Source organism: Alternaria novae-zelandiae (assembly GCF_023758075.1).
Source record: "Alternaria novae-zelandiae strain BMP 2774 chromosome Unknown scaffold_21, whole genome shotgun sequence".
NCBI lineage: Eukaryota > Fungi > Ascomycota > Dothideomycetes > Pleosporales > Pleosporaceae > Alternaria > Alternaria novae-zelandiae.
The window spans coordinates 94814-122691 of NW_026056981.1; the positions used below are offsets into that span (position 1 = coordinate 94814).

At 52.6% G+C, this 27878-nt stretch overlaps 9 protein-coding genes across 9 annotated transcripts; 5 read left to right on the forward strand and 4 right to left on the reverse strand.

The window, feature by feature from the left end:
* Window positions 1-847: 847 nt before the first annotated feature.
* Window positions 848-2023, forward strand: J4E88_008795 (uncharacterized protein; the record flags this gene model as incomplete). The annotated part of the gene is made up of 1 exon (XM_049402403.1): window positions 848-2023. The coding sequence occupies one exon, from the start codon at window positions 848-850 to the stop codon at window positions 2021-2023; it is 1176 nt and encodes a 391-aa protein (XP_049251640.1).
* Window positions 2024-2285: 262 nt separating this feature from the next.
* J4E88_008796 (uncharacterized protein) lies at window positions 2286-3566 on the forward strand (the record flags this gene model as incomplete). The annotated part of the gene is made up of 4 exons (XM_049402404.1): window positions 2286-2353; window positions 2750-2834; window positions 2928-3270; window positions 3346-3566. The coding sequence occupies 4 exons, from the start codon at window positions 2286-2288 to the stop codon at window positions 3564-3566; spliced, it is 717 nt and encodes a 238-aa protein (XP_049251641.1).
* A 209-nt stretch (window positions 3567-3775) lies between these two features.
* On the reverse strand, window positions 3776-5251 carry J4E88_008797 (uncharacterized protein; the record flags this gene model as incomplete). Its single annotated transcript, XM_049402405.1, has 3 exons — window positions 3776-4947; window positions 4999-5160; window positions 5227-5251. The coding sequence occupies 3 exons, from the start codon at window positions 5249-5251 to the stop codon at window positions 3776-3778; spliced, it is 1359 nt and encodes a 452-aa protein (XP_049251642.1).
* Window positions 5252-7300: 2049 nt separating this feature from the next.
* Window positions 7301-8417, forward strand: J4E88_008798 (uncharacterized protein; the record flags this gene model as incomplete). Its single annotated transcript, XM_049402406.1, has 3 exons — window positions 7301-7308; window positions 7373-8068; window positions 8135-8417. The coding sequence occupies 3 exons, from the start codon at window positions 7301-7303 to the stop codon at window positions 8415-8417; spliced, it is 987 nt and encodes a 328-aa protein (XP_049251643.1).
* A 2754-nt stretch (window positions 8418-11171) lies between these two features.
* J4E88_008799 (uncharacterized protein) lies at window positions 11172-13019 on the reverse strand (the record flags this gene model as incomplete). The annotated part of the gene is made up of 2 exons (XM_049402407.1): window positions 11172-12091; window positions 12143-13019. 2 exons carry the CDS (start codon window positions 13017-13019, stop codon window positions 11172-11174), a joined length of 1797 nt encoding a protein of 598 aa, XP_049251644.1.
* A 4779-nt stretch (window positions 13020-17798) lies between these two features.
* On the reverse strand, window positions 17799-21067 carry J4E88_008800 (uncharacterized protein; the record flags this gene model as incomplete). The annotated part of the gene is made up of 2 exons (XM_049402408.1): window positions 17799-19393; window positions 19783-21067. The coding sequence occupies 2 exons, from the start codon at window positions 21065-21067 to the stop codon at window positions 17799-17801; spliced, it is 2880 nt and encodes a 959-aa protein (XP_049251645.1).
* A 644-nt stretch (window positions 21068-21711) lies between these two features.
* Window positions 21712-23056, reverse strand: J4E88_008801 (uncharacterized protein; the record flags this gene model as incomplete). Its single annotated transcript, XM_049402409.1, has 2 exons — window positions 21712-22852; window positions 22905-23056. The coding sequence occupies 2 exons, from the start codon at window positions 23054-23056 to the stop codon at window positions 21712-21714; spliced, it is 1293 nt and encodes a 430-aa protein (XP_049251646.1).
* A 1172-nt stretch (window positions 23057-24228) lies between these two features.
* CYP3_2 (Peptidyl-prolyl cis-trans isomerase H) lies at window positions 24229-25001 on the forward strand (the record flags this gene model as incomplete). The annotated part of the gene is made up of 4 exons (XM_049402410.1): window positions 24229-24283; window positions 24417-24562; window positions 24611-24748; window positions 24795-25001. The coding sequence occupies 4 exons, from the start codon at window positions 24229-24231 to the stop codon at window positions 24999-25001; spliced, it is 546 nt and encodes a 181-aa protein (XP_049251647.1).
* A 480-nt stretch (window positions 25002-25481) lies between these two features.
* On the forward strand, window positions 25482-27527 carry J4E88_008803 (uncharacterized protein; the record flags this gene model as incomplete). Its single annotated transcript, XM_049402411.1, has 1 exon — window positions 25482-27527. One exon carries the CDS (start codon window positions 25482-25484, stop codon window positions 27525-27527), a length of 2046 nt encoding a protein of 681 aa, XP_049251648.1.
* Between the last annotated feature and the right edge of the window lie 351 nt (window positions 27528-27878).

Here is a 27878-nt window from a genome sequence, read left to right on the forward strand (position 1 = left end):
TGCGAAGAATTCGAGTGCGGAGAACCTGAGAGACCGCAGAGAATGTTGTAATGTCCTGAGTAGCTCACTGACAGTGACTGCTCCTGGCACTGAGTAACGGCCAGATGATCAATTGAGGGGTGTGAACATCAGCTGCAGGGACGGTGCACCTTGGATAGCCGTTAGCATCGATGGAACGTGTATGCCTTCGATCGTCATAGTCGTCGTCGTCGTTGTCGTCGTCAGAAGCATCCTTGGAAGAGGTCCGAAGATTCCAATTGGAAGCAAAGATGTGGTTGTGGTTTGGCTGTGGAGAACCTTGGAAGGTGGAAGAAGCCGGCGCTAACGTCGCGGCAGGTCGACGCGACTTGCCTTGATGACATAATCTTAGCGTGTCTGGCTGCAAACATGTCAAACACGCTGTGATGACACCACCATTCCGGCTTTCGCGGTCCGCGAATCGAATACATCCGTCCATGTCACGATAGTCTTCAAAGGCTCGTGATGCCGCCTCGAATATTACCAAGAGGGCCCAGGGCTCTTTCGTCACGATCGGCGGTCTGGGTCCATCTGCGGCCTCAGCGGAGGTTTGCTTCGAGCTCCGCAAATGCGCCAGAGGTCTACGATGTCGTCTGCGTAGGCGGTGGTCCCGCAGGTTTGAGTCTCCTGACAGGACTGAAAGCATCGCCGATTACAAGTGGGCTCAAAGTTGCGCTCATCGAGGGACAAGATCTACACAAAAGTCGACTACCACAAGATGCGACCTTAGAGAGCTTTTCGAATAGATGCAGCTCCCTCACTCCAGCTTCTGTGAAGAACTTGCAGGGTACGAATAAACGTGTTAAATGTCCAACAGTTCTACTCTGACATGCGCGGTGTAGAAATTGGAGCATGGGCGCATGTCAACGCACCCCGAGTGCAACCATACCAAGAGATGCAAGTATGGGACGGCGTCACCGACGCGCGAATATCCTTCGATTGGCACACAGCGAAACCTCTCCTCACTCCCCGTAACCCGGCGCAGCCCACAACAATCGCCTACATGATCGAAAACGTCAACACGGTCACCGCTCTACTAAGCCGGCTCGAACAACTGGGTGGTGTCGATTTCTACACATCTACAAAGGTCAACTCGATAGATCTGGGTACGGATACAGAGAAGATGGACTTCTCGTCGTGGCCAATCCTCACGCTGTCCAATGGGAAGACACTGGCTGCTAGGTTGTTGGTTGGGGCCGACGGTGCGAACAGCCCCGTGCGGACATTTGCGGACATCGAGTCACGAGGCTTCGATTACAGCAGACATGGTGTGGTGGCTAGTCTGAAGCTCGAAGGGCAAGGTTGGGGCGGTCCAGACCACAAGATTGCATACCAGCGGTTCCTGCCAACCGGCCCAATCGCTATGCTACCACTTCCAGGCAACATGTCGACACTCGTATGGAGTACCACACCGGAATTTGCTGCGAAGCTCAAAGCACTGTCACAGACCGATTTCGTCGCAATGGTCAACGCGGGATTCCGACTTTCGCCAACAGACCTGGAGTACCTACACACCCTCTCGTCCGGACAGGCAGAGGAGGTAGCATGGCGAGAGAAGCATACGCCCGTCGACGAACACGCGATACCGATGCGAGTAGCACACGTGCAAGACGGCACAGTCGCGTCCTTCCCACTTCGAATGCGGCACGCCGATACCTACACTGGTGAACGAGTCGCACTGGTTGGCGATGCCGCGCATACCATACATCCATTGGCAGGTCAAGGTCTCAACCAAGGACAAGGTGATGCTGCCGCGCTTGTACGAACGATATCACATGCTGTGCAGACCGGACAAGACATCGGATCGACGTTGGCGTTGGAGAGCTATACCAGTGAACGGTATGCGGAGAATAATGCAATGCTGGGCGTGTGCGATAAATTGCATCGTCTGTATAGCGTCGAATCGGGTCCGCTCGTAGGGCTACGAAGTCTCGGATTGAGAGCAGTCGATGCAATGGGCCCGTTGAAGGGTTTCTTCATGAGCCGGGCTGCTGGCGGATCGTAGGATTCTGTACCTGTATCTGTATCTGTATCCGTATAAGTGTCTGTATATAGGCTGCCAACGCAGCAGCAACCCAACATTTTCACACGACAATCATTCCCGAAATGCTGTTCCGCGCCTCTCTACTGCTTACCTATCGTCCCGAAGTTCCTTGCAAAGAGCCCCACAAATAATCTAGCACTACGGCACCTTGAGGAAACGTTAAGAACAGACTTGTCCTACCTCAGGCGGACATCGGATTCGCAGCGAGCTTTCATCATCGACCATGGCGGACCATCAAAACGAAATTGAGACGTTCGGCAGCAACGACGACTTCTGGATCTTTGGATACGGGTATACCTGCCTACGCGTTTCGAACACGTTTAGCCGAAAAGCTAACGCCTCGGTCGTAGGAGCTTGATATGGAAACCACCGCCACACTACGGTACGGCCCGAACATGGCATGGCGAAAAGCAAACATGCCATCTTGACTTCTGTCTCAAAGAGAGCATTCCTGGATCTGACAGTGGAAATACAGACCAACGAATTCCCGGCTTCATTGAAGGATACGTGAGGAGATTTTGGCAGGTATGTGTTTTTTCCTTGGCTGGTGCCAGATATGGCACGATATGGTACGATAAAAAACGGTTCTTGACTGACGATCGTATGTAGGCGAGGTATGGATGGAGACTCTCCAACTGAATCGTGGAGAAGCGGGGTTGGAGTAATGCTAATACGGAGGTGCTACAGTGAAGATCACCGCGGTACGCCCGAAGCTCCGGGACGCGTTGTTACGTTGATCGATAAGGCGCATTGGGAGACTTTGACGGATACTGTAAGTTATCGTTCGTTAGCATTCGATCTGCGAGACTTGCAGCTATATGACCAGATCTGCCTATGCAAGAAGGCCTGGTACTAAGAGGAACAGCATGAGTCCACCGAACGCGTTTGGGGCGCCGCATACCACATCCCAGCCTCCAAGGTGCAAGAAGTACGCCAATACCTCGATATCCGCGAGATAAACGGGTATTCGATTCAATTCACACCGTTCCATCCTGCTATCAGCACTTCAGAGGTCACGTCTCCGCCGCACGATTCCGAACCAACTGAAGCCGAAGCTGGCATGCGGGCTGGCATCAAGGCCACTAATACCATCGCCGTGAGAGAGGAAGCGGGAAGTGTTAGGTGTTTGGTTTATATTGGGTTACCGGAGAATCCGCAGTTTTTGGGTGCGCAGGATCCGGATGCGTTGGCGAGGAAGATTTTGGGGAGTATGTTTTATCTCATTGCTTTGTCTGCTTGAGGTGTCTCGTATGCCATGGTTTGTTATACTGACTCTATCACAGGCAAAGGTCCGAGTGGCGAGAACAAAGAGTACCTCTACAACCTGGAGACTGCACTGCTTGGTTTGAGCTACAATAGCGGAGATGCTCATGTGAGCGACTTAGTAAGGCGATGCAAAGCGCTGGAGAAAGAAGCTGGAACCGGGAATGATCACGGAGACGGCGGTGCCGAGGGGTTGTATAGAGTAGGAAGCACCGAAGAACAAGAGGAGGTCGAAAAGTAAACTCAGAAGGCAACGGACAAGTCCGCAATGTAACATTGCATCCGTAGATGTGGCGATACGCACTTATACAACAACATCAAGCCAACCGAGGCTTCTGCGAAAGTCGCTGGTGATTATGATTACGAAGCAGGCTAGCCTGCATGTGACCAGCCATAACGCCAGATATATGCATGATGCGCTTAGAATATACAAGAAGAGAACGTTGGAGACTATGCCCATGCGCCGACTAGTGCCATTAGCAACGCCCCTGCTACGACACTGGCACAGGCCTGTAGTCGCCGCTTCCCCTGTAACGTCACGTAGCTTTCGTCGCTCAAGAAATCTTCAGCAAGGAGCTCCACTAAGCCAGCAAATAGCAACAAGCCACTGGATATGGCGTTCATGAATCCCACGGTTAGTAAGCCAGCTTCACTTGCTGGGTCGTACAGGGTGTGTATAGCCAAACCTATTGCCTGGCCAATGGGTGTGGTAGTCCCGTAAGCTAGAGCCATTAGCCACGGTTTCGGCGATCCGGCTGGAAAGCGAATGGCGCTGATTCTGGAGCCGAGTGCGAAGCCTTCGAAGGTTTGGTGGAAGGAAATGGCTATGAGGAAGACGATGAAGGCGGTGCCAGTGGCGACCGAGAGCGCCATACCTATGAAGATGGAGTGGAATAGGATTCCAGCTTCGAGCAGTAGACATTGCAAGAGCAGTTTCTTGTTCTGGGCTTCCGTTTTCTCCACATCTTCAGAGGATTCGCCGCCAGGTTGGTGAGCATGATTGTGGGCATGAGGGCCGGGCAACAGGCGAGACTCGTCTTCTGAGTTCTCTTCATCTTGACGGGCGAGCTCTTCCCTGCTTATCTCAAGATCTGAGTCATTGTCGTCGTCAATGGACTTCCGGCTTATCGAATCATTAGGCGTCATCGGCGATGCCAGAGAGAAGGACGGTGATCGGCCTGCCATGAGATTGGCCGAAGATTCCACATCGTGCAGCATGATGCCCGGTATGTGGCCATTCGCTCCTGGTGTGCCGTTGCTGAACCTCCCATAGCTATGGCTTCTCTTGTGGCCCGGGCGCGCAGCCGCAGCGTGATCGTCAAGGCCTAAGTTTTCGTAGCCAGTCGAATGCGAATGGCCTGCTCCCCTCGATGCGAAGAACATCTCCACGCCCACTACTACAAAGACTGATGTCATGGCTATTAAGCCCGGCATGGCCGAGTAGCCCTTGTTCCAGAACGGGGGTAGACATGGGTCGGTGAGGGATTCGAAGGCGGTAGGCAGGAGATGGACGAAGGCAGTCGCAATCAGGACACCCGTGCCGAAGTGTCTAGATATGAAGAGGAACTGGTGGGGAACGGGTATCGAAGGAAAGCGCTTGACGACCACGGGGAAGGAGCAAGCTGTGAGACGGTCAGCAGTGCATTGGCAGGTATGCGAAGAAACGTACGAACCCGCAGTGCTAAGTGTGAGTATTAAGAACAAGGCGAAGACATGTATGGGTGTGTTATAGTAGCCCTTTGCCCCTTTGCTTCCGCATTCCGGTCGCTCATCGTTGTCCTGCTGTCTTCGGAGTAATTCCGCGTGGAGGACATGCGCAGGTATTTCCGAAAGGCCTATGTTACAATGACGTGGTCAGTATACGAGCGCCACAGTCAGCAGAATAAGCAGCCATGTCCTACCTGCTAGAATGCCGTCTGCCTGCATGGCGGTTGTTGAAAGAGCTTCCGAGCATCAAGGTACGCGCGGTTCCGTCGCGCTTGCCCAGTAGGTGCCGGGATCCGGAGCCTCTATTGTTCCTCGGCTTTGCACCTATTCACGTCCTCGTCGGGTCCGCATTCCGACAGATTCACTTCCTTTCGGACTGCAAATCTATTTGTACGTGTGTTCGGGGGTCCAACATGCACTCTGGACAAAAAAGTATTTCCGAACGCGCCGAAAGCCAGGGGTGCGTCATACCTGGTATATCGCGAACCTCAGATGTCATTCTACCGACATTCGCAGATCTAGTATCCATACAAGGTCTGGGCCCACGCTTGAGAGTCTGCCTTGTATCATAGGAGACTACCGTGCCCCGGCTCCTGTTAGCATCGGTTGTGGCGTCTTTCATGTCCATCTCCAGTTTTCTGGACAGCAGGTCCTGTAAACATCACGCAACGTTAGCCACCGGCCGTGGCCGGTGCTATTTTTGATCCTTCGGTAACAGCGACCCGCGAGCTCCATCGTCTACATATATAGACAGAGACCCTGCGTTGTTCACCGTGTCGTGGAACTATCTGGCGTACGGGTTTGGGACGGCGCAGCTGCATCATCATTCGAGAGATTGGCATCGGCGCAGGCACCCCGTCACACCCGACTTCGCTTCTGCAGCCTAACACGAATCGGGTCCTTGATAGTTTCACGTCTCGCGCCCCTCCATCGCTTCCAGTAACACCAAGGACGATACCGCCGCAGCCCAACGTCGTCACGGCACATGTCGGTACCAAAATGTTGACCCGCGAGCATGGACTGGGAAAGTCTGGACTAGTCACCACGCGCAACGTCGTTCCGGCTACACCCTGCTAAGCCCCACCATCTACATCCTCTCTGAACAGGACAATACGGCATATTGCTAGTTCTGTAACGGGAAGAACCGCTGGAGGGCCTGAAGGAGCCACCAAAGGGAGACCGGGTGGCTCTGACCGACAATGTCTGATCAGCGAGACTTTTTGTTCGTCGATGCAGCTCAAGCGAAGACGTCTCGCCAAGGTCGTCGCAATGCTCGTTCTTTTGTCATGCAGAACGCCCGCAGGAAAAACCCATGGTCGACAAGCAAACATGCTGCGAAGCAAAGGAAAACTGGAAGCTCAGAAAGCGCAAGTCCTAACAGTACATGTGCGTCCACGTCAAACAAGGCGACGCCAAGCCCTCCAATTGTTGCGAACAGGTCTGATTACTTTTCTTCCCCAGAGTCTGAAGATTATGCGATAGCGAAGAGGGACGTTTGCCCAGAGTGTCAGATTTTCCTGTGCCGCCCGGGTGAGGGATTCTGCCAAAGATGTTTGCTGGTCAAGCCTGCGGCGCCTGCAGAAGACCCAAACAATCAGCTTTTCGATCCTTTTCGGACTTCATCCGTCGAAGTAACCCGCAGCGTGTCGGAACTGTTGAAGCATTGTAAGTGGCTGTCCCTGCATCTCTCCTTCCATCAAGACATTCCAGGTCGCTGGGTTCGTGGCACGACAACCCTGTACAACGGCGTTGAGAGTGCGAAGTCTAGATTGCATCCGATTGCATGGCGCCAAACATCTCAATGCCCGGCATTGTTGGTACTCAAACGCTGACTTGAACCGTGTAGTTTCCACGGAGATGGCGCCTGGTATCATTGCCGTCGACGTCCGGCATCGTTCTACTCTGATGAAGTCGGACTGGTTCGGCACGGCGATAAGTAATCCAGGCTTCATGCACAGTCTGCTTGCTACGGTCGCGCTGCACGCTTGGGTGTTCGGAAAAGATACCATCGATGCAATCTTGCACCATCGAGCACAGGCTATTGCTGCTGTCAATGCAGCGATACTGACACCGGATGGGACATCGGACGCAAACATTGGTGCAGTGTTCAACTTACTCACCATAGAGGAGAGTCTCCGTATGCCATTTTTCGATTTACACGAAGACCACGCAGTCCAACTCGAGATCCATCGAACGGGGCTGCAGAGAATGGTGCAGCTGCGTGGTGGACTAGGAGCAATCAAAACGAATCGCATTCTTCAAGCCTTTATGCTTTGGTGTGTAGCCTCTACTTCCGCGTTCTATCCAGAACCGGTTTGGCATGTGCTTACTGAGCATCAGGCATTCGACCGCTCACGCTATTAACGATTTCCAAGCGCCAAGCCCCTCTACATTGGATTTCATCAGCACAGCAGGCTTTCCACGTCATCCACCAGGCTACGAATCGAGCATTTCTCAACATCTGACTGATTATTGTCGGAATGCGGGTATCAAAGAACCACTTAATGCCTTGGTGGAATCGGTACTTTCCCTGATTGCCGACCTGAACGTCTGGTTCAGTGATCCTGAGAGCCCTCTGGACCCTCTCGATATTCAGAACTTTGCCTGCGTCTTGGAATGCTCTCTGCTAACATGGCTGCGCAAGAACGAACATCTTGTCACTCCTCTCGAAGACGCGCTATGCGTTGCGCTACTCATCTTTACGGTGCGGACGACCGAAGCGTTTAAGCTACAGTCTCACGTCCATTTGCTCCACTATGCAGCGAGCAAGCGACTGGAGAAAGCCCTGAACTGCACTATTCGCACCGAGTGGCAGCATTGTCCCGACCTTCTACTCTGGATACTCTCCATCGGTGCGATATCAGCGGAACCCTCGCCAGACAGCACATGGTTTGTGTATCAGACCTCGCTTGCCTGTGCAGAATTTGACATCCCATCGGCGGAAGCGCTTCTCGAACGACTCCATCTCTGCGGCTGGGTTAGCTACAAGCTCAACGACGCTGTGTGTCAGCTATGGGCCAGGGTTGTGAATCTCAGGTTAGATGACCGTACATTCTTGCCTATGCATTCGCTTGCTTATACTTGAGTTTGTCTTGTACGTAGGCTTGCGCCGTTTTTCGAAGCGCCCTTGAAAGCTGAAGACGCCAACAGCCCTGTTGGACCGCTGCAGCACCATGTCGCCGAGCCCGATCTCAACGCTTGGGAAAGTATCGACTGGGCTGCCCTTAATTTGGGCCTCGACGACGCGGACCAAGGACACGCAAACAACCCTGGCAATGGAGGCGCATCGGCGGAGCCGCAAGGCTCTGGAGTACCAGACGACCCATCTTATGCTTTCGGGAGTGGCTACGGATTTACATGTATGTACGACTTTCGAGCGCTCTAAACTTCTACTAATACCCGCGTTGCTGGGTGCTAACCTTGGCGAATCCACAGGGCCTACGACGCAACATCCTTATGCGCACTGGATGAACGGATCGCACTACCACCACGAACAATGAGGCAGACTTTCGGCGACTGTCGTTCTCGCCTTGCTGTGTACACACCGGCACTTGGCCGATTTTCGGCAGGACTTCGGCTTGGAATCAGCTCTGCATTGGACACTGGCGAGTGTCATGATGTCATCAGCCTCATCTTCACTGCCACACGTGGCCCAAGCGATCTACTGGGAGAGCTTGCCTGGTTTTCACAATGCGCTTTCAGAGTTGGCGATTGGAATGGGACGAGTGTCAATATCGCCTTGCATGTGCGTGAGGAACGAGTTGCGCGATGCTGAGAGTTCTCGAGCTCTTGAGAGATTACCTTGGGCTCGTCAGACTGAGCCCGCTGCATTGTAGCTACGTAACAAGTGTGTGGCTTATGTTGATGATTCTACCTTGCGATAGTCGTGGACGAGCTAAGCGACGAGGCAAAACAACGCAATAACGTGTCTTTCTCTTTCCTTATCCTACATCTGCCATCGGCGCGCCTAACTGTACAACACTAGCTCCGCACTTACTGTGTATTGGATAGTAAAAGGGCTCTAAAGCCGTACATGATGGTGCTCATGACCCACCAGACCACGAGCACAGCGAGTGCACTAGCTAAGATCTGCGCAACTTCTAAAACGCTGTTCATCCTGATCTCGCTCTCAAAATAGCCGTCGTCTGCAGGGAAACAACCGTGTTGCTGGAAGTGTTCTAGCAATTCGTCCTTTTCAGCCCATCGCTCATAGAGCCAGTGATCGAAGGCCCCATCATCACCAACAGGAATGCTCTTGACATCAAAGCAACGCCAGTGTATGTGAGCTATCGGAGCTTTCTGATTTTCGATGTAAAGACTTTTGAGACTGTAAATATCTTGTCCAAATTCACCGGGACTAAACCTGGTTAGATGGAAGAAACTCAGTGTAGAACAGCGACTTACGGGATACCCTCATATGCGATAGTGCAATCATACATCCATTGCACTGAAGGATTCAACCCCTCCAAGCAGATCTGCAAGCCCCGAGTCCTTGGTAGCAAGACGTGCCGAAGGTCAGGCATACGCATCTTCTTCGCCCAAACACTGCTCATTTCCCGCGTATTTCTTGACAGATTCGTCCCCTCGGGAAATATAAGCAACCACATTGCCTGTTGTAACGTGACATCCTGGAGGTGGCTCATGCGGTGTTGAAACCGCGGTCGGTCCGTTTCCCAACGGCGAGAGAGGAAGACCCATGAGAAGAACTGCATCCCGGGACCTAGGATTGGAATTCTCTGGAGCGAGTCCTTGAGAACTATAAACAGATGGCCATGATGCCGAGTGATATACGCAGACCACCAAAGAAAGAGCCAGTCCGTATATATCTAGAGATGTTAGTTATGCTACAAAATTTCATGCCATGTTTGAGGAGGTTTAGCGTACTTGATGATTGGCGACTAAAACGAGACGACTGGGAAAGTCCAGTTGAACTTGACCGCTAGAGGCCTTTCGTATTTGGCCTCTAACACTTGAGTCACCACAGATCTTCGCCGAGCAAGGAGCGATCCGTTGGTTGAGGCCGAGGAGAAGAAGTGCAGTAGACTCCTTTACTATTGCTTGCCAAGCATAGAACCACTTCCGATTGAGCCAATACATAGGGACACCGAGCCATTGCTGAACATGTAGACTAGCAATATGGTAAGCCCGTAAATCTAGGCACTCAACGTATGTGTTCATATCTTACCAGACTGCACTTGCGAAAAAGCACAAAGCAAACACGATAGCCCGGGCTATTTGTACGGTTTCGGCTTTTGACAGTAGTAGCTTCTTCTTTGGATCCGCATGTAATGATGAGTCTAGATGACTAACTTTGGAGCCTTGCTCGTCGTTGCTTTCTGCAACACTTGATCGTGCACTCGCATGAGACATTATCCAGGGTGCGATCGGATGCTGGGACTTGCGTGTAGCACGAATGAAAACGATGTTACAAATCTGTCTTTGTCGGAGAGAAAAGGCGAATGTAGGTACTTTTCAGCCAGAGAGCCGCGAAAGCTCCAAGGCTGAGAGGAGGAAAGCTGTAATCATAGCTGCTAAATGGCATGTATCAAGTCCGATCCCTGACAGCTTTGTGGCGCCTCAATTATATGGTTTTAACAACCGTCATGTATCCTTCGAGGAGTCCGAGAACCCGCAATGTTGATGACAGGGAAGATGCTGCAGATGGCTGAAAAGCGCAGCTCACTGTTGTTGTGTAACTTGCCCCTGCCGCTTTGCCGAGCGTGACGTGGGGGCGAGATAAAATCTTGGCCAATTTCAGGGACAATCCAGTCCCCGCGCTTCGTTAGCGTCCAGAACCCCTTCTCTACCTAGTAATGTTTGCCCCGCTTTCCGCAGCTTGCTATGTGCGGTGCGGAGCCTCATCACCAAGCGCTCATATGTATCTGAGGTTCGTAGACCGCTATCACGCAGATGTACAAGGAGGCGTACGGATACGTCAATCTGGAATCTGTGGCGCACGTTCGTTCATTCTTGTGTACGTTTTGCGTAACTAACATCGAAGAGTTCAGTATTAACGCCTTGCTCTCTTACAATACAATGATTTACGGCCTGCAGAAGAGCTGAACCGCATGAGATCCTTTGTTTCCGCTCTTTTTCAATGTTCCGGCGACGACACTCCAGGTGTCATGCGACTAGAGGACTAGTCGCTCGAGATAGTACCCATGCGCTGGAAAGTCGGCCGTCGTGAAAGTGCTTGATCGTCGTCCAAGGACACTGTCTCACTGATCTCCGTTCCGAATGTCGACTTTGTCGTCAGTGACGGCCTTAGTAAAGGCTGTTCGACGGTGTTGGTGCTTTCCAACCCTAATTCCAGATTATTGAATTCATAGACGCCATCGTCCCCTTTCGTTTTGATAACGGCTCGAGCAATGTCGTATGGGGAAGTTAGAACGCCGAGGAATCGCGCCGGCCATGGTGAGCGAGTAGTGATGCGACGCCGGTCTAGAAATACGTTGCCGCCTAGTTCCACCTGGATCTTACGCCTTGTCGGCTTAGCTGCATTATCTAGGCTGATCATAAAGAGTCTAGCCAAAACATAGTAAGCTTCTTGATCTGTATCGGCTACGAAATGCAACATTGGGTCCGCTGTTTCAATGCCGGCAACAATCCAAGATGTAATCGCGCGACTGAAAACACCTGCCCCAAGGACGCATGTCAAGATGAATGTAGCTATCGCAATAGAAAGTAATTGAGCTGAAGCAAAGCATGCAGTACCGACAATGAACACGGCGATACTAGAGATCTTGCTAAGCGAACGAGTGAATGTTCTCCGCCAGTTATGTGAGTGACTTGTGACAGAGACCTGGACGAACAGTGTGTTGATAGCGTCCGCGCGGCGCTGTTGCCGACCAGTGAACTTCACAGTCCCTGTCTTGAGTGACTTCAGCTGCTTGAGGGCAGTTTTGACATTGTCCGTCTCGTGTTGCTGGTCGGGGATATGGTTGGTGATATCATCTCCACCTATAACAGTGAGGTCGTAGGGGACGTCTGAGAGACATAGCCTCCATTGTTTCTCGAAAGGTAGCTGCACGTAGTTGTCGATAGCGGCGCTTAATATGACTGAGACTTTGTCAGTAAAACTTGCCAACCAAGTTCTGTAGCGTGACTTACCCATCATGTACCACAAGTGCACCCACCATTTCGATATGCACCACCACGGAAGAACAGCTCCTAACTCCACGACAATCATTGCGACCTGAGCAGAGAGTAGGAGGATCGACATTCCCGTGATTCCAACCAGGATGTACATCTTTGGGACCTTTCTTTGTGTCTCGCTCTGCAATTTCCGCTGGACTCTTCTTAACAAGATATCTGCTCGTTGCTTTATTCTCTCTTTTTCGCCATCCTCAATCGTCTTTGGCACTTCGAGACTACTCTTCCACGCGCGCAAGTCTCCCTTTATGTTCTTCTTCATGAAGGCACTTTCGTAGTCTTTGATCTTTACGGGAAGAATTGCCCCTCCAAAGGAACATGCCATTGCTAGGAAGCCTCCGAAAGGAATCATCGTGAGCAGACGCCAGATCTCGTTCGTAGGGGTTCCAAGTAAAGCTCCAATTGTGGGTAGAAGTGCGAGAACGCCGGCCGCACCATTGTACTCCGCCTTTCGGATTTCGTTGAGGTTGTTTGCGATAGCGCTTTGTAGGCGGGAATAGCATACGTAGGTCTTGTACGGACCGCCACCATCGGTTCCTGAGCGGATGCACCTTCCACGGTTAACCCAGTCTTTGAATTGAAATCTCAATTGTGCGTTGCCAACGTAATTATCCGTGATCGTACTGCAGTTGAGGATTGTTTCGTTGAGCCACTCAGATGGAATCTCTTGTGCTATCACAGGACATAATAGCCATAGTACCAATAGGATTGGAACGTGCCATTTCAAAAACAGCCGAATGTAGTGTATGGTACGGCGTAAGGGTGGCGAGGCGGTATGAGCGAGGTGGTACATGAATGAGGGATACGTAGATGTGTTGGATGATTGAGTCGACATCTTCAAAGGTGGATAGTCAATCCTCCTGTCTCAAGATCTCTGCGAAAGTTCTTTTCGTGTCCAAGTATATTTGGCGTGCTTGGGATATGAAGGATTCTGCGTTCGCGACAGGAGCAGACGACAAGATGCGATCTGTACGTACCCGACACATCAGCCTGACCTCAGGAAGCTGGCACTGCAGCCCCCAGCTTTCCAGTGTCGATGACACCCTCTAGTGAAACGTTCGAGCCAATCTCATCAATCCCGGACCGAAGATGCTGTGGCTGCTGACATTTCGTGTACACAAACCACTCCACTCGTTATCCGGTACCACGCATGCATATATTGCTCGTGTGCTCTAGATAACACAGAGCGTGCGCCACTTCTAACTTTAGCTACACGCAAGTCGAACGATAAAGTCAGATCGGCACTCACTTTCCAATAGCGGCGAACAGTGATTAGGAGAAGCAAGGCTGTTACTAAGATGGTGGGATAATGCGTAGAAAGCATGCATTATACCCTGCCCTTCACCGGTCAATTCAGCCAGTAACATGTACTGGCCAAGACGGTCTTCAGTATGCGCGTTTTACCTAAGTACTGATGGGATACATACTTTGTCGCGGTAACATCAAGCATCACTGGCGTTAAATCCCCACTCCCCGACTCCTCTTATGTATACAAACTACGTTCAATATCTCAGCCCTAGCAACTATGTCGGCCCACAAACCAACGAGAAACGCATTACTTTGCACTATCCACGAGATTGAAAGCTGGCAGCTTGAAAACAAGTATCTCATCGGCCATTATCGGAGGGCGTCCCACTCATACCGCGACTGCTTCACTAGTCTTGGATATCTACACAACCAAACAAGCAACATTTACACGCACTTGCTTGGAACACTTGTGTTCCTAGCTTGGGCTGTGCAGACATATTACGACGTTCTCAAGAGATATCCAACATCGGACTTTAACGACTTCCTCGTTTTTGGGGTCTTCTTCATTTGCGCATTGAGTTGCTTCGGATTTAGTGCTTGCTTCCACTTGTTCATGCATCACTCTGCAGAAGTCAACCAGACCTGGCTGCTTTTCGATCTCTATGGTGTATTCGCCTTGATTGTCGCGACGATCTTCTCTGGTACCTACTATGCTTTCTACTGCGAACGCCTCTGGTGGAAAGTCTACTCAGGAGGGGTTCGTTGTTACCCGCCCTACAAGTGTTGCACGGAATTAACGAAGCAATGGCAGATTCTCTCCATAACTTTCGCATGCGCTGTCTTCTGCACGAAACCTCAGTTCAGACACCCAAGATGGCGGAATGTGCGCGCGTATCTGTTCATCTCCATCGGCTTCTACGGTGTCCTTCCGATGACGCATTTGGCGGAGAAGTGGGGTAGACCCAAGGCCAACGAAATAATCGGGTGGAATATGATGTTTGTTGAAGGTCTTAGTTACGGCGTTGGTGCAGCGATATACGCAGTAAGTGACAATCCTCGAAATGGCTCGAAACTTTTAGTTGACTTCAAAAGTTTCGCATCCCTGAACGATGGAGGCCTGGAAGGTTCGATATTTGGGGCGCGTCACATCAGATTTTCCATGTCGCTGCTGTTCTTGGAGCTGTACTACATTACAAGGGACTCCTCCGCGGATTTGACTATAGCCATAGTCCAACGTCGCGGGAATGTTAGGACAGCTCATCAGCTGAACAATGGCGATTGTGTCGAGACGAGCCGTAGATACCAATCAATGCAGTCGATACGATGATCGACTGCATGAACAGCTGATCAAACGGGCTCGTGCATGCTGCCATTTTCCATTTCCGGTGTACCTAAGTAAGAGGCGCGTGGGAGATGTCTAGAGTTTCGCTTGTCCCCGCCCGATGCATACATGCGTACATAGGTATGACCGGCGCTAATTGATGTGATACGGGCCGGGTAAAGCGCACCGGTCGTGATTGGCTTTGCAGCTGGTAGCCAATGGGATGTGTTACTGGGGCCCCCCACTATGGGATTTCCCGCACCTACATCGCTCGTAGGAAATACGTCTCCAAGGTTCTAGAGAGCACATACTCGAGCCGACTATACCTAGGTATTGTCGAGAACAAAGTTTTGTATAGACCTGTAGTCAAGACGTGCTCATACTAGCAGGCCACAATTCATTAGTATTCAACGTGATAGGCAAGCACGCGTTTTGCGCAACAAGCTATGTAGGTACTTCGATGCTTCGATTGAAACACTGCTATTGATGACCGGCAGGGGCGTTCCAGCAATCTTAGCGCTATCGATTCACCCGTGGACTAAATCCGGATTTAGATCTGCAGAACAACATTCTATCAGATGGAGAAGCGCGTAACGCCGACTGCCTTCGCATGTGTATGTAATTTAGGAGCTCTAGACAGTTTTCGCCCTGCTCTGACGGGGACAGCAGGTAAGCGCCTTCAGCCCAGATTGCCGCCTGACCTTCACTCACGCTTCCCCGTCAAGGCTGCGCCCTATTTGGCCGTGCTTACCACAACGATCGATACAAGCTCTCTCATCCAAAATTGCTAATCCATTCGCATTATGGTGGCTTCTTTGAACTGTCGACAAGATTTGTAGGTATCGTATCAGATAGACACGGTACCACAGCAGAGAGCTTTGTAGGCTGTTAATTCCGTGAGCACACCTACTTGAGCAGGTATTACTCCCCCGCAATGGGAGGATTTCATGCGCTGTTCGACTGCTAACTACTATATGACCAGGCTCTCTTGACCTGCGCCGCACCGCGTATCCACGATTCCAAGTCGACCAATACTGTCGACTTCGTTATGGAAGATGCGACCACTCGCTACGAAGGTCAGGACACTCGAACCACAAGTCGTCGCGAGCTATACGGATGGTATTCGTACGGCCTCGCTGCCGAAGTCTTCACTGTATGCGGAGTTGGTACGCTGTCGAAACCCTCTCCGTCTGAGCTACATCTGATGAGTTTGTGCTACAGGCTCGTTCTTGCCTATGACGCTCGAATCTCTGGCACGCGAAGTTGGAGTGCTTCAATCCGACAGATCAACGCCTTGCGTTCAGCATGAGCCCCCTTCAACCTCGCCGACGCTTCATACAAGGGACGAAAACCACTGTATCGTCCAGCTATTTGGCCACGAACTCAACACCTCTAGCTTCACACTGTACTCCTTCTCGCTGGCGATCATAGTACAGACGCTTGTCCTGATATCGATAGGTGCTATAGCAGACTATGGTATTCCCGACCTCACTGTACAATGTTGTGGACGTGAGCTAATCACCTTAGCAGGCAGTAACCGGAAAAGGCTCTTGCTCATTCTGAGCTTCACTGGCTCTACATCTTGCATGCTGTTTATCTTTGTGTACCCCAGCATCTTTCTAGTTGGACTTTTTCTGACGATCGTGAGCGTTGCTAGCCTTGGCTCCTCATTTGTCTTGCTAAACTCATTTCTTCCGCTTCTCGTAGCGAATCATTCATCTATACGCCAACAGCAAGAGTTCCACTCTGTACCACTTGACGATGTACTCTCAGGCTCCGAGGACAGCGATAACGGCCACGATGACGATGACGACGCCGACGCTTCTGACAACGAACGTCTAGTTCCAGACAGACTCTCCGTCGATGCCCTTCTCAGTCGGCTACCGACAATGACTACACTAGGAGACGTGTCGCCTTCGTTAAAACTTTCCAACACGATATCGGCGAAAGGCATTGGCATTGGATATGCGGCGTCGGTTCTTGTTCAGGTTGTCAGCATAACCATCATAATTCTCTACCGTAAGGCCAAAGCTTCTGGTTCAGAGATCTCAACAACCATGCCCCTGCGCACTGTCTTGTTTCTAGTGGGCTTTTGGTGGGCTGCATTCACAGTACCTACGGCATGTTGGCTTCGTCGTCGCCCGGGACCACCATTACCCTGGAACGTCGGCAACAAGAAGAAACAAGGAGGAATTGTTCCAGGCTTTCGTTACTTGCTCTTTGCATGGGTCTCTCTATGGCGAACCATACTGGTCGCTGTGCAACTACGCGAAGTCCTTATATTCCTCCTAGGATGGTTTCTCCTATCCGACGGTATCGCGACAATTACCGGGACTGCGATCCTGTTTGCCAAAGTTGAGTTACAACTGGGGGCCGCGGCTATAGCACTTCTATCTATAACAGCTACTGCATCAGGCATCATCGGTGCCATGTGTTGGCCCATCATAGCCCGCCACTGGAAGCTTAAGCCGATATCCATTCTCTTGAGCTGTATTTGCCTTTTCGAGCTTATTCCTCTTTATGGATTGCTTGGATTCGTCCCGTTCGTCAAGTCGCTAGGCTTTTTCGGTTTACAGAAATGGTGGGAAATCTACCCTCTTGGCGCTCTTCTTGGATTCATCATGGGAGGCATCTCGTCGTATGCTCGCTCGATATTCGGTACTTTGATTCCGCCTGGAATGGAAGCAGCATTCTACTCTCTTTATGCCGTTACAGACAAAGGCAGTTCTGTTATTGGCCCAGCCGTCGTAGGCCGTATCATCGACATCACGGGCTCTATTAGAATGGGTTTTTGGTTTCTTGCATTTCTTATGATATCTCCTGCGCCTTTTTTCTGGTTTGTAGACGTCGAAAAAGGCAGGGCTAACGGACTGGCCATGGCGCAGAAGAGAAGTATATCCAACGCAAATGTTTCCAACACCCCCGGGTAAGGGTATCTACTTTTGACCGGAGTCAATGCAATGCGGAAATCTCAAAACAGGTTCCCTAACTTCCATCCCATCACGCATGCTATGGACATCCAAGTTACTACCTTCCAGACCTCCCCTATGCTTTCGCAAGCCGAATAACAAGCTCAATCCCCGCCTCAGCAAAAGTCTCACTAACAACCCTCGGTGGCTTATACGCCTCAAACGCCCCAGAAGCCTGCCCTTTGCTCGCAACACCCGCCACTTCCGTTAGCCTCAAACACGTGAGCTCAGTCAAAAACCCTCGCCCACTCAACTTCATCTCCGCAAACTGCGTTATCCAGTTCAACCCCTTGGGCGGCAGCGCCTGCGGCAAACGCCTAAACTGCGCGCGGCCTTCGCCCGTGGCGAAGATAGCCTCTGCGGGCATCGGGAATTGGATTTCTAGTTCGCGAACCGAGGGGGGAACGAGGGTGTATGCGGCTGCGGCGCAACGGTCCTGCTTCTGCCAGATCCATGTTTTCTTGGCGGAGTTGGGGAGGTCGTGGGCATTGGTGTAGAAGAGGGATGAGGTTACGCGGAGGACGCGCAGGTTTTTGAGGAAGGTGAAGGAGGGGGTGAAGGGCGGGTAGGGGTGTTCTCTGAAGTTGGCGGAAGGGGGTTCGAGGAGGGAGAGTTGTTTTAAGCTGGAAGGGAGGTCTGGGTATGCTTGCAGGACGTCGATGACGGTTTGAGGGGTAGGGGGTGTGGGACGAAACCATGGTGGTATAATGTCCCTTTGCCAGGCGTACAGGCAGTTGAGGGTTAGGTGCAGTGACTCGGTCTTCTCAGATAGGCGTAGCAGTTTCCCCAGAGCGAGAGGGCTGATTTGAAAGGTTCCCGAGTTGAAGTGTGTGAGGTTGGGGAGGGAGTCGGGTTCGGGCTCGAACCAATTGTGAATGATGCGAAATTTCTTGATATCGGACTCAGGGCTTTCATGCCAGGGCGCCGGGGTTTCAATCAAGAATGTCTTCAAAGTAGGGATCTGGATGAGTTCACGGAGGATCCTTAACGTCGGTGTCTTCAAAGTGACGGTCTCGATGGGTTCATCTTCGAGTACCGCCCAGAGTTGCTTCATGCAGATGTTCTGGTAAGCATCCCATCTCGAACCCTTCAGCCGGTCTTTGACTGTGACCTCGATGCTTCGCACGTTCGGCAGTTTATCGAATATGGTGATGGCTTGCTCGTGGACGAAAAGCGGTAGGCCCCACTCGCAGTCTAGCCGGACGTGGCGTACATGTTCTGCAAGCTGCGGCGCCTTCTCGATAGCCTGGAGGAACAAGGCAATCCTTTGCTGCCGAGCCGCGACATTGCCAAAAGCCTCGTGCTCCCTGTACTCTTTTGGGATCTGATAGTCTTCTAGTGGCAGGAAGACCGGAGGTAGTAATGGAAGGGGTTCCCGTCGATACCGCAGCGGCTCTTCATCCGGATCCTGCCGATCCTGGGGTGTCGGTAGATGGCTGACTTCCGCAGCATGCCCGCCTTGAACGAATGGAGGGGCCAGGGTCGATTGTACAGGGAGGTCAATCGACTGGAATAAGAGGCGTTGGGCGGATTTGTGAAAGACTCGGTGCGTCTTGATCAGACTCAGCAGATCCTTTCGATCCACATCCTCGAAGATTTGATCCAAGACGTCGTTTGAAAGCGTGGTGATTATGGGTTTGGACATGTTTCTGGAGACTGAAACGTCGGTTTCTGAAGGGTAAGATTGGGTATCGGGTAGAGTGGATGGATTGCGGTTGAGCTGATATTGATTCTCCCATGGAGGGGAAAGGGGACTTATGTAGCTACTCGAGTGAGGGATGGCCTGTCATTCACACGGACCTTGGTAATTACTCGTCGTACGGCCCTCATTGGAAACGCGGTGAAAGTTGAACATTTCGTGTGAAGCGATGTAACGAGTCATCGTTAAAATCAACCCTCTTGTTGTGGCTGTGAGTTCAGTATCTGTAGGCCAGCAATGTGAATACTCATTGTGTAATGTGTGAGGTTGATGCATTGAGAGATGCTAAATGTCGCATTCGTCGACTATCACGTTGCCTGCACACCAGGCCCCGGCGGCGCCGACTTAAATTCCGTCTTACCCCTGATCTGAATCGTCAATTCGATCCCCCTATCCGCAAACGCCTTCTTCAATTCATCAGGCGGGTCCCAATCCATCGGCTCCGCACACCTGACGACCCTACCCCTATCACTGACCACATATTTCAGCTCCAGCACCTCCACCTTCTCCAATCGAGGAGATCGCGAAGGATCAGCAGCGGCAATCTCGTATATCCAGTTCCAACACGGTCTCATTTTCATTTTGATCTCGTCGGACGTCATGCGGAAGAAGGCGGCACGGTATCCATCACCCACGGCGAAAATGGCCGCGCTACCACTAAAGTCTACTCGGAGCGAGGAAAGCGATGGGGGCAGTAAATGGACGATGGATGGGCGTACTATTTCGCCTTTCCATAGAAAGCCCTGGCGACCCTGCATGGCGTTATATGCCGAGTTTGAGAACCAGCAGCCAGACGATATGTGTAGTTTTTTGAGGGAAGTGAGACCGGAAAACGGCATGAGAAGAGGGATCCAGTCGCATTCCCATGGACTCTTTTGGTCCTCTAGTATCGTGAAGTCGGTCAGGGTTTTCGTTGCGTAGAGCAGACGATGGGCCAAGGCGGCGAGGGTATTGCGTTGACACAAGTATATCTTGACGTCGAATTCTCGGAGCGTGATGTTTGGGTATTGTTGTGCGATGATAGGTGAGGTACGGAGTATGCAATCGTTGATGATGAGGCTAAGACCGATTTTTCTTGCCGGCCTCAGTGAGTTGAGCATGTCCATGAGTTTCGTATAGTCTTCCACGGCTCCGCGCGTTTTCTCTTTGAAATTTTCGATAAGCTCCTGCTTAGGACTTTCGGGGAAGGGCCGAGCGTTGATTTTGAGCGTGACGTGTTGGACCGCTGGAAGGAAATCCAGGATGTCCTGCAATGTGTTTTCTAGTCGGAATTGTGCCCGGCTGTCGAAGACGAGCTCAAGATAGCGTATGGGTCCAATGGGTTTACCAGACGGTGTATGGGCCAGACAAAGCTCTTGGAGAAACTCTGTGCACGCTTCGTGTGCACCATTTCCGCGGACAAGGATTCTTCGAACGGAGTTGCGTACTGTGTTTGCCGCTGGAGCGAGCTCTGGATAGGCCTTGCTGACATTTTTGAGCGTTTCGTGGTCGTCTACAAAGTACTCGAATATGGTCGTGAGGATTTCGGTGGGTATTGTGGTGATTTTGGGGGTCGCCATGTTGTTCGTCTGTGAGGGTGGCTGCCTAGAGAAGACGTCGGATTTCAACAAGTTGCGCGAAAGAAATCTGAGGGTGTCCTGCAGCATATTATGCCGTGACTATCGGATGTTTCCAAGAGAATCCGTCAATGTAGGTGCCTAAGTACTTCATGCACATGGAGGTTGACGTAAGGCGAGATGCGCTGCTGACTAGCGTCATGGGCCGCGGTTACCTCTTTTGTTCACCGCGCTGATCCTAGCGCTGGCTTGTGAGCACGTAGTGTAATTAGCATCACTGTTTTGGTTCGAGAAGCGAGGTCTCACTTGCTTGAAGCATTTTGTGTTCCATGTATCTATTCGCTCGCTATCGAAATCGCCTAGTATATGCTACATAATTTGCCAAAAAGCCTCCATGATTGGGACAATCGCGCCTGCAAGGCTGTAGATTATACTATCTACAATGTTAGCAGTTCAGTCCAGACCTATAGCCTTGTCGCTACTAGCAACTATCCATGTATAGCCCATTCTCCCGCCCGCGAAATGCTGTGTTGAGAGACCCCGCTATGCTCTGATAGGTACTATACGAGCGAGATTACACCAAGACGAAAAGTTGCTCAGAGTATGGATGAGGAAACGCCGAAATGTGAAAAAAGAGAAAAGTGCCGTAGGGATCGGGTACAAAACCGGAGGGTATGGTAGTCGTAATTGGGCGTGAGAAGGATCGAGAAATCTGGGTGACAACAGGCCCGCGTCTATCGGCCACCTGCTTCGAGTTGTCCTGGAGTTGGCTGCTGCGAGACAGGGGTTTCTCCAGTGGCACCGGCGCCACGGTTGCGGCCGAACCAGCTTGAGAAGCCAGGGCCTTGAGTTCGGTTGAGCGCCAGCCTCGATCGCCATCCTTGGTTCTCGCCAGTCTGCCCTGTCGCTTGGGACGCGTTCCCAGCCACGCGCTCGCGGCGAGTAGGCCGATTCAGTCGCCCGAACCGATCACCACCTTGTCGCTGCTGGAAGTCTGAGTTGATAACCATGACGCGAGACCGAGAGAATGGGTTGGTGGAAGTCCAGACCGCCTGCGGTGGTGACCTAAGACCAGCGACTGAGCGGCGACCAGTAAGAGGGTCAACTTCTCCTTCAGGACGGGGCTTCGGGACGTAGTAGTCGGCTTTGCAGAGAGGGCAGCAGGCGCGGCGACTCGTAAGCCATGGGTCGACACAGCTGGCGTGGAAGGCGTGGCCACAAGACAGTCCACGTACATCGTCGTCATCTTCCAGGGTATCCAGACAGATGGCGCACGTGTCTCCCGGCTCCGCCAACATCTCTGGTGCAGCGGCAGTGCTGATGGGATCCTCTTCGTCGTCTGAGTCGTCCTCGCGCTCGCGCACGTTGGCCTGGGGTGTGCCACTTTGCCCTTGAACGTTGTCCGTCTTCTCCGAGTTCAACTTGTCGTCAACCTGCTTCTCAAGGTCTTGCACGTGCTGACTCTTCCTGCTTTCGACACTTGTTCTCGGGGGAGCGACCGGGTCGGCGGAGGAGGCTGGGGCGTTGAGGTCGTTGCGGGCCATGGAGAGGGCAGTATCGGTTCGCGGTCCTGGACCTTCGTCCTGGGCACTGATGACACCTTCGACATCTTTCAAGCTGGCTGCTCTGCTCTGGGGTGCCGTCGCAATGCCGCCGTTAGCTGGCAAGCCCTCGGTCTCACGACTTGACTTCCATTGCTTATACTTGGTCAGTGGGAACCGCTCGTTGACCTCGTCCATGGTCATCAGCTTCTTCTCCCTCCTCCTCCGGTGCGGGCGAGGCATGTTGGTCATGTCGATTGGCTCGCCATCTGCAGCAGCCTGGGCCGCGCGACGGCGGTTGTATCGGAAGCAGTACTTAACACCAACGATAATCCTGAGCGCAGTCAGTACGAGGAGCAGCAGCCGAGCCAACTGCCATTGCCTACCATAAGTTTGTGAAGACGACACCGAAACCCAGGGCAACGAAAAAAAGCAGCGGCGAACTGGTGGGCCCGTTGCTGTTGTTGTTGCTGCCGCTGTTGTTGGCGCCGTCTGTTGGGGTGGCCTGCTGCCGCGGGAAGAGCACAACGTTGGACATGGTGGGCTGCGACGAGTCTGCTATTCCATACGTCGGTATACTATCGCGCAGTCGTGGAGGACACCGAGTCAGCGATGCGCGAGTGAGGCCGGATGCGGCGAGCCTTGCTGGAGGTGAAACGGATCAGGAGGCGACTGGACACGACGGCGACAGAGTATCTATCGCGCGTGGAGTGGTTGCGATAAGTTGGAGGTGGCGGCGGGAGGGCTAAGGCAAGGGCCGGAGAAGGTGATGAATCGGTGATGGTGACGGCAACGACTGCGGGCGTGGCGATGGAGAGTCGGCTCCCTAGAGGCTGTAGTCGTTCGCAGTGACTGCCCGTGCCACAATCGCTAGCGGTGAATTGGGAACGGATCGTTATCGGCCATGCGATGCGAAGAGGCTGGTGGTCAAGCAACAGACTCGGCGGGATGGTCAGGGAAGGGCAGTGAATGCGAGTGCGTGGCCGAGGGCTGAACGGGGGAGGTGCCGGTCTTCAGGCGGATAAAGGCCGCAGAGGCGTCGCTAACGTCGCCGGCAGGTGCCAAGGATGACCGGCAACCAGGCCCATCAATGATGACAGTAGAAGGTTAATGGTACGCCGGTGTGGCGTTTGGGGCAGTGGCGAGTGGTAAGTATGAGGTTGTTTGTATAGTGAGGGGGAGCGTCGTGAATGCGCTGGGTGTTGCTTGCGATTCCACCATGCACATGTCACAGGCGCTGTCCGCGCAATGCACCCCGAAGCAGGGTTTCTGCTTTGGGCCGCATGGATGCCGTCGCATGCAGGTGCTATCACACTGTAAAGTTGCTGACAGCCTGATGCGGTGATGCATAATCAACACGACTGCATTCACTCACTACTACAACTGCAACACAGTCTCAGTCTCACATCGCAGGACCAGAGTTCAGTGTCGCGAGGCAGGCCGTCTGCTCACGATTGCGTAGACATGTCGGATCCCTGCCCTTCCGGTGGAGTCTTCCCCGCTAACAAACTGCGCGTATCCACATGAACATTGTCCACCACTGGCAGCAGCCCGACTCCCCTGCTTCTGCACCATTGTCTCTGCTCGGCATATCTTGGAACCATCTGGACGGAACGCCTTTTTCACTTACCGTGCGACTCCCTCGATCATCACTGCCAAAGCCCGTCCAACGTCACTAGTCCGCTCTTCGAGCACTGCACTGCCGCAACCATGGCGGAGACTGCCGAGCCCAACCCAATCGTCTTCTTCGACATCACCCTAGGAGGTATGCATCCACCCATGTGACCCAGTAGTGGCTACCCCTCACCCCGCGCCATCTGCTACGCGTCTTTCTTGGCCTAGCCCACAGTTGGGCAAACGCCCGCGACCCGACCATGGTGACTGACATAAGCGAACAGGGGAGAAGCTGGGGAGGATCAAGATGGAACTGTTCAGAGATGTAGTCCCAAAGACTGCTGAAAACTTCCGCCAGTTCTGCACGGGCGAGACCAAGAACAGCCGGGGACAGCCGCAGGGCTACAAAGGCTGCAAGTTCCATCGCGTCGTAAGTAGCATCACAGTGCACTGTCTTTCACATGCTAAGTGAACATAGATCAAAGGGTTCATGATCCAAGGCGGCGATTTTGTAAATGGCAACGGAACTGGCTCAAGAACTATCTGGGGGACTGAGAAGTTCGCCGATGAAAACTTCACCCTGAAACACGACAAGCCCGGTCTTCTATCCATGGCTGTAGGTTTTCACAGCTTGTATGAAATCCTCATACTGACTATTGCAGAACTCAGGTCCCAACACCAATGGTTCCCAGTTCTTCATCATCACTGCGAAGAATGGCACCCCTCATCTGAACGGCAAGCACGTTGTCTTTGGCAATGTCATCGAAGGCATGGACGTTGTCACCAAGATCGAGAATACGCGAACAGTAGCCAACCCGGAAGGGAAGCCAGTGCAAGACATTGCCATCTCACAATGCGGTGAGATGTGAGCTCGTAGATCATACAACAAAAAGACGCCAATCCTCGAGGTAAGATCTCAGGTAGGATCTAGAGAATCTATTATAAGCCTGAAACGCATTGTTTGATCAAACGAAGCGCGAAGAAGAACAGTGCGTGGTGGGATCAGCGCGAGCAACCAGTCTGTATCGACTTCGCGAAGCTGTGGTTATCCAATCCTGATACAGGCAAACGATAGATAGGAAACTAAATACATTTCTACGATTTCAAATGAATCGCATCATGCGTTGTTGCAGTGATTGGGTGTTGGATCGGCGAACCATGGTGAACTACTGGCTTACCTAAGTGACCCGCTGAAATTCTCTCGGGCTCAATACTTCGCAGCACAGTCGCGTGCGTTCACCCCCGCTGTCCTCGCTGCCAATTTCACCAGCCCACCGACGGACGACAATCTCCCACACCTCGCGCTCCTGCTCAGATGTAAACCCTTCGCCAACCACATTGCCCACAACATGGTCGCTCTTGCCACAATGAACAGGACTCTCGGCACCGCCGCCCCGAGCGCGGGTGGCAGCCTCAAACGCAAGCAAATCGACAACTCGTCCGACGCCGAGAACGCGACCCCAGACACGCTCAAACGCCGCCGAGTCACTTTCCACCCTGAAGTCAACGTGCGGATACTGAGCGAGCACCACGAGAAGAGTCTGGAGCTGGTGGGGGAGGAGGTGCGGCGCGCCATCGAAAGGCATGCGACAGGCGACAAGGCGGCCTACGATGGGCTCAAAGCCCTCTTCAAGGAAGCACCAACGTCCACAGGTGCACCGCTATCGCGGCTTTTGCAAAAATATCTCATCGCACTCACCGAACATACGCCGAAGCTCGACGGCAACTGCAAGGGCCTCGTGCATGCCGTCATCGATTGCAGTTGGATAGCGCGTAATGAAGATTTCCTGCGCTCCTACCGAATGTTCCTGCGCAGGCTGCTCTCAGTGCAGTCCAGCTACATGTCGACCGTGCTGCAGATGCTGGTCGACATGTTCCTGAGTGCGCCTTCCGTCAACGCCAGGCAGCAGGACGACCCGCCGATCCAAAGAGTCCGCCTACAAGCACGCGTACACGAGACCCTCATGGGCATATTACAATACAGTCCGATGGCGAGTTCCTTCCTCGCGCCCGTCATCTCCAGCACCTTCCCCTTCTCCAACGACACCGCAAAGGTCCACGTCGAGTACATCCGGAACATCTTCAAGGTTACAGAGTACGCGCCGGAGATCAGAGGCGAGATCTTGGCACTCGTCACGGACAAGCTATGCAAGATCGACGCACAGATGCAGGTAGACATGGAAGAGATTGACGACGACTTGGAGGAGCGACTCATGGACGGGGCCATCAACGATGAGGAAGACGACGACGACGTGAGCGATGACGGCTCCGTATCGAGTGACGAGAGCCTCGACCCGGAAGAGCAGCGACTCAAAGACATCAAAGACATGATGCTCAAGCTCGACACCGTCATGGACGTGCAGTTCTCCTACTACGACTCCGTTTTCGAACGGAACGACTATCAAGAGATGGATCGCACCTACCAAACGCTCATCGCGCAGTTCCAGTCTATCATCATACCGACCTACCGCTCACGGCATACTCAATTCGTCCTCTTCCACTTCAGCCAGATTTCGACAGAATTCATGGGGCGGTTCGTAGACACCTGCTCGCACCTGGCTATAGATAAGAACCGATCCCCGCTACTACGCTCAGCCGCATGTGCCTACCTCGCCTCCTACATCGCGCGCGGCGCGCACGTTCCTGGCTCCATTGTTCGCGACGTCTTCGACACACTATGTTCCCAGCTTGAGAGCCAGCGGAAATCGCACGAGCCCAAGTGCATCGGTCCCGACCTACGCCGGTACGGCACATACTACGCCATCGTGCAGGCACTGCTATACGCCTTCTGCTTCCGATGGCGCGATCTTATCGTCACACCCGACGGCACGTTGCCCACCGACGCAGACGTCATGTACCACGAAGGCGACTTCCAGTGGCACCGGTCGACCCTCGAAACCATACGCCGCAACATCTTCTGCAAGCTGAACCCACTCAGAATCTGCGCACCGGAAATCGTCAAGCAGTTCGGTCGCATCGCCAAGCACCTCCGCTTCACATACATCGATACGCTGGTAGAGACAAACAAGCGTGTACGACTGTCTCGAAGTCTGGCCAGTGGGTACCTCAACGGCATCGGCGGCCGAGAGACTGCTCTCACAAGCAAGAAGGGCGAGGAGGCCTTCCTTCTGGACGCATACTTTCCTTTCGACCCATACGTGCTCCCACGGAGCAAGCGCTGGGTCGAGCACGACTACGTAGCATGGCGGCCGGTACCCGGTATGCCCGTCGAAAAAGACGATGAGGATGACGAGGACGAGGACGACGATGAAGACGATGACGAAGATGATGCTGATGATGACAGCGACAGCACATCAGAGGCGGAATCCGAGGACGAAGATAGCGTCGCAAACCCCGACGACCTTGACGACGGTAGTACGGAAGCTAGTCTATGATGATTTTCTTGTGCATTGCATTTACGGCGTATATTGGGAACGGGAAAGCATCAAGAGCAGCGATTTTCTGCTCGGCGCCGGTCAGGGAACAAAAAGGGCATAGTTTGGGAGCGTCCTTTTATGATTGACGGCCTGCTTCGCATATAGCCTGGGTATCTTTGTTGGTTGAGCTTTTTTTTACATGTATGATTGAGCGTTTGATATTTGGGTCAGCTGGTTGATTGCCTGGTAGAGGCTGATTTACGTTTATACATACTCGAGAGAGGATGGAATGAAAAACTTGATAATCAGAACTACTCGGTTTAGAGCTTTGCTTGTTGGTGACGGTGAGACTGGCGTTATCATCAATGT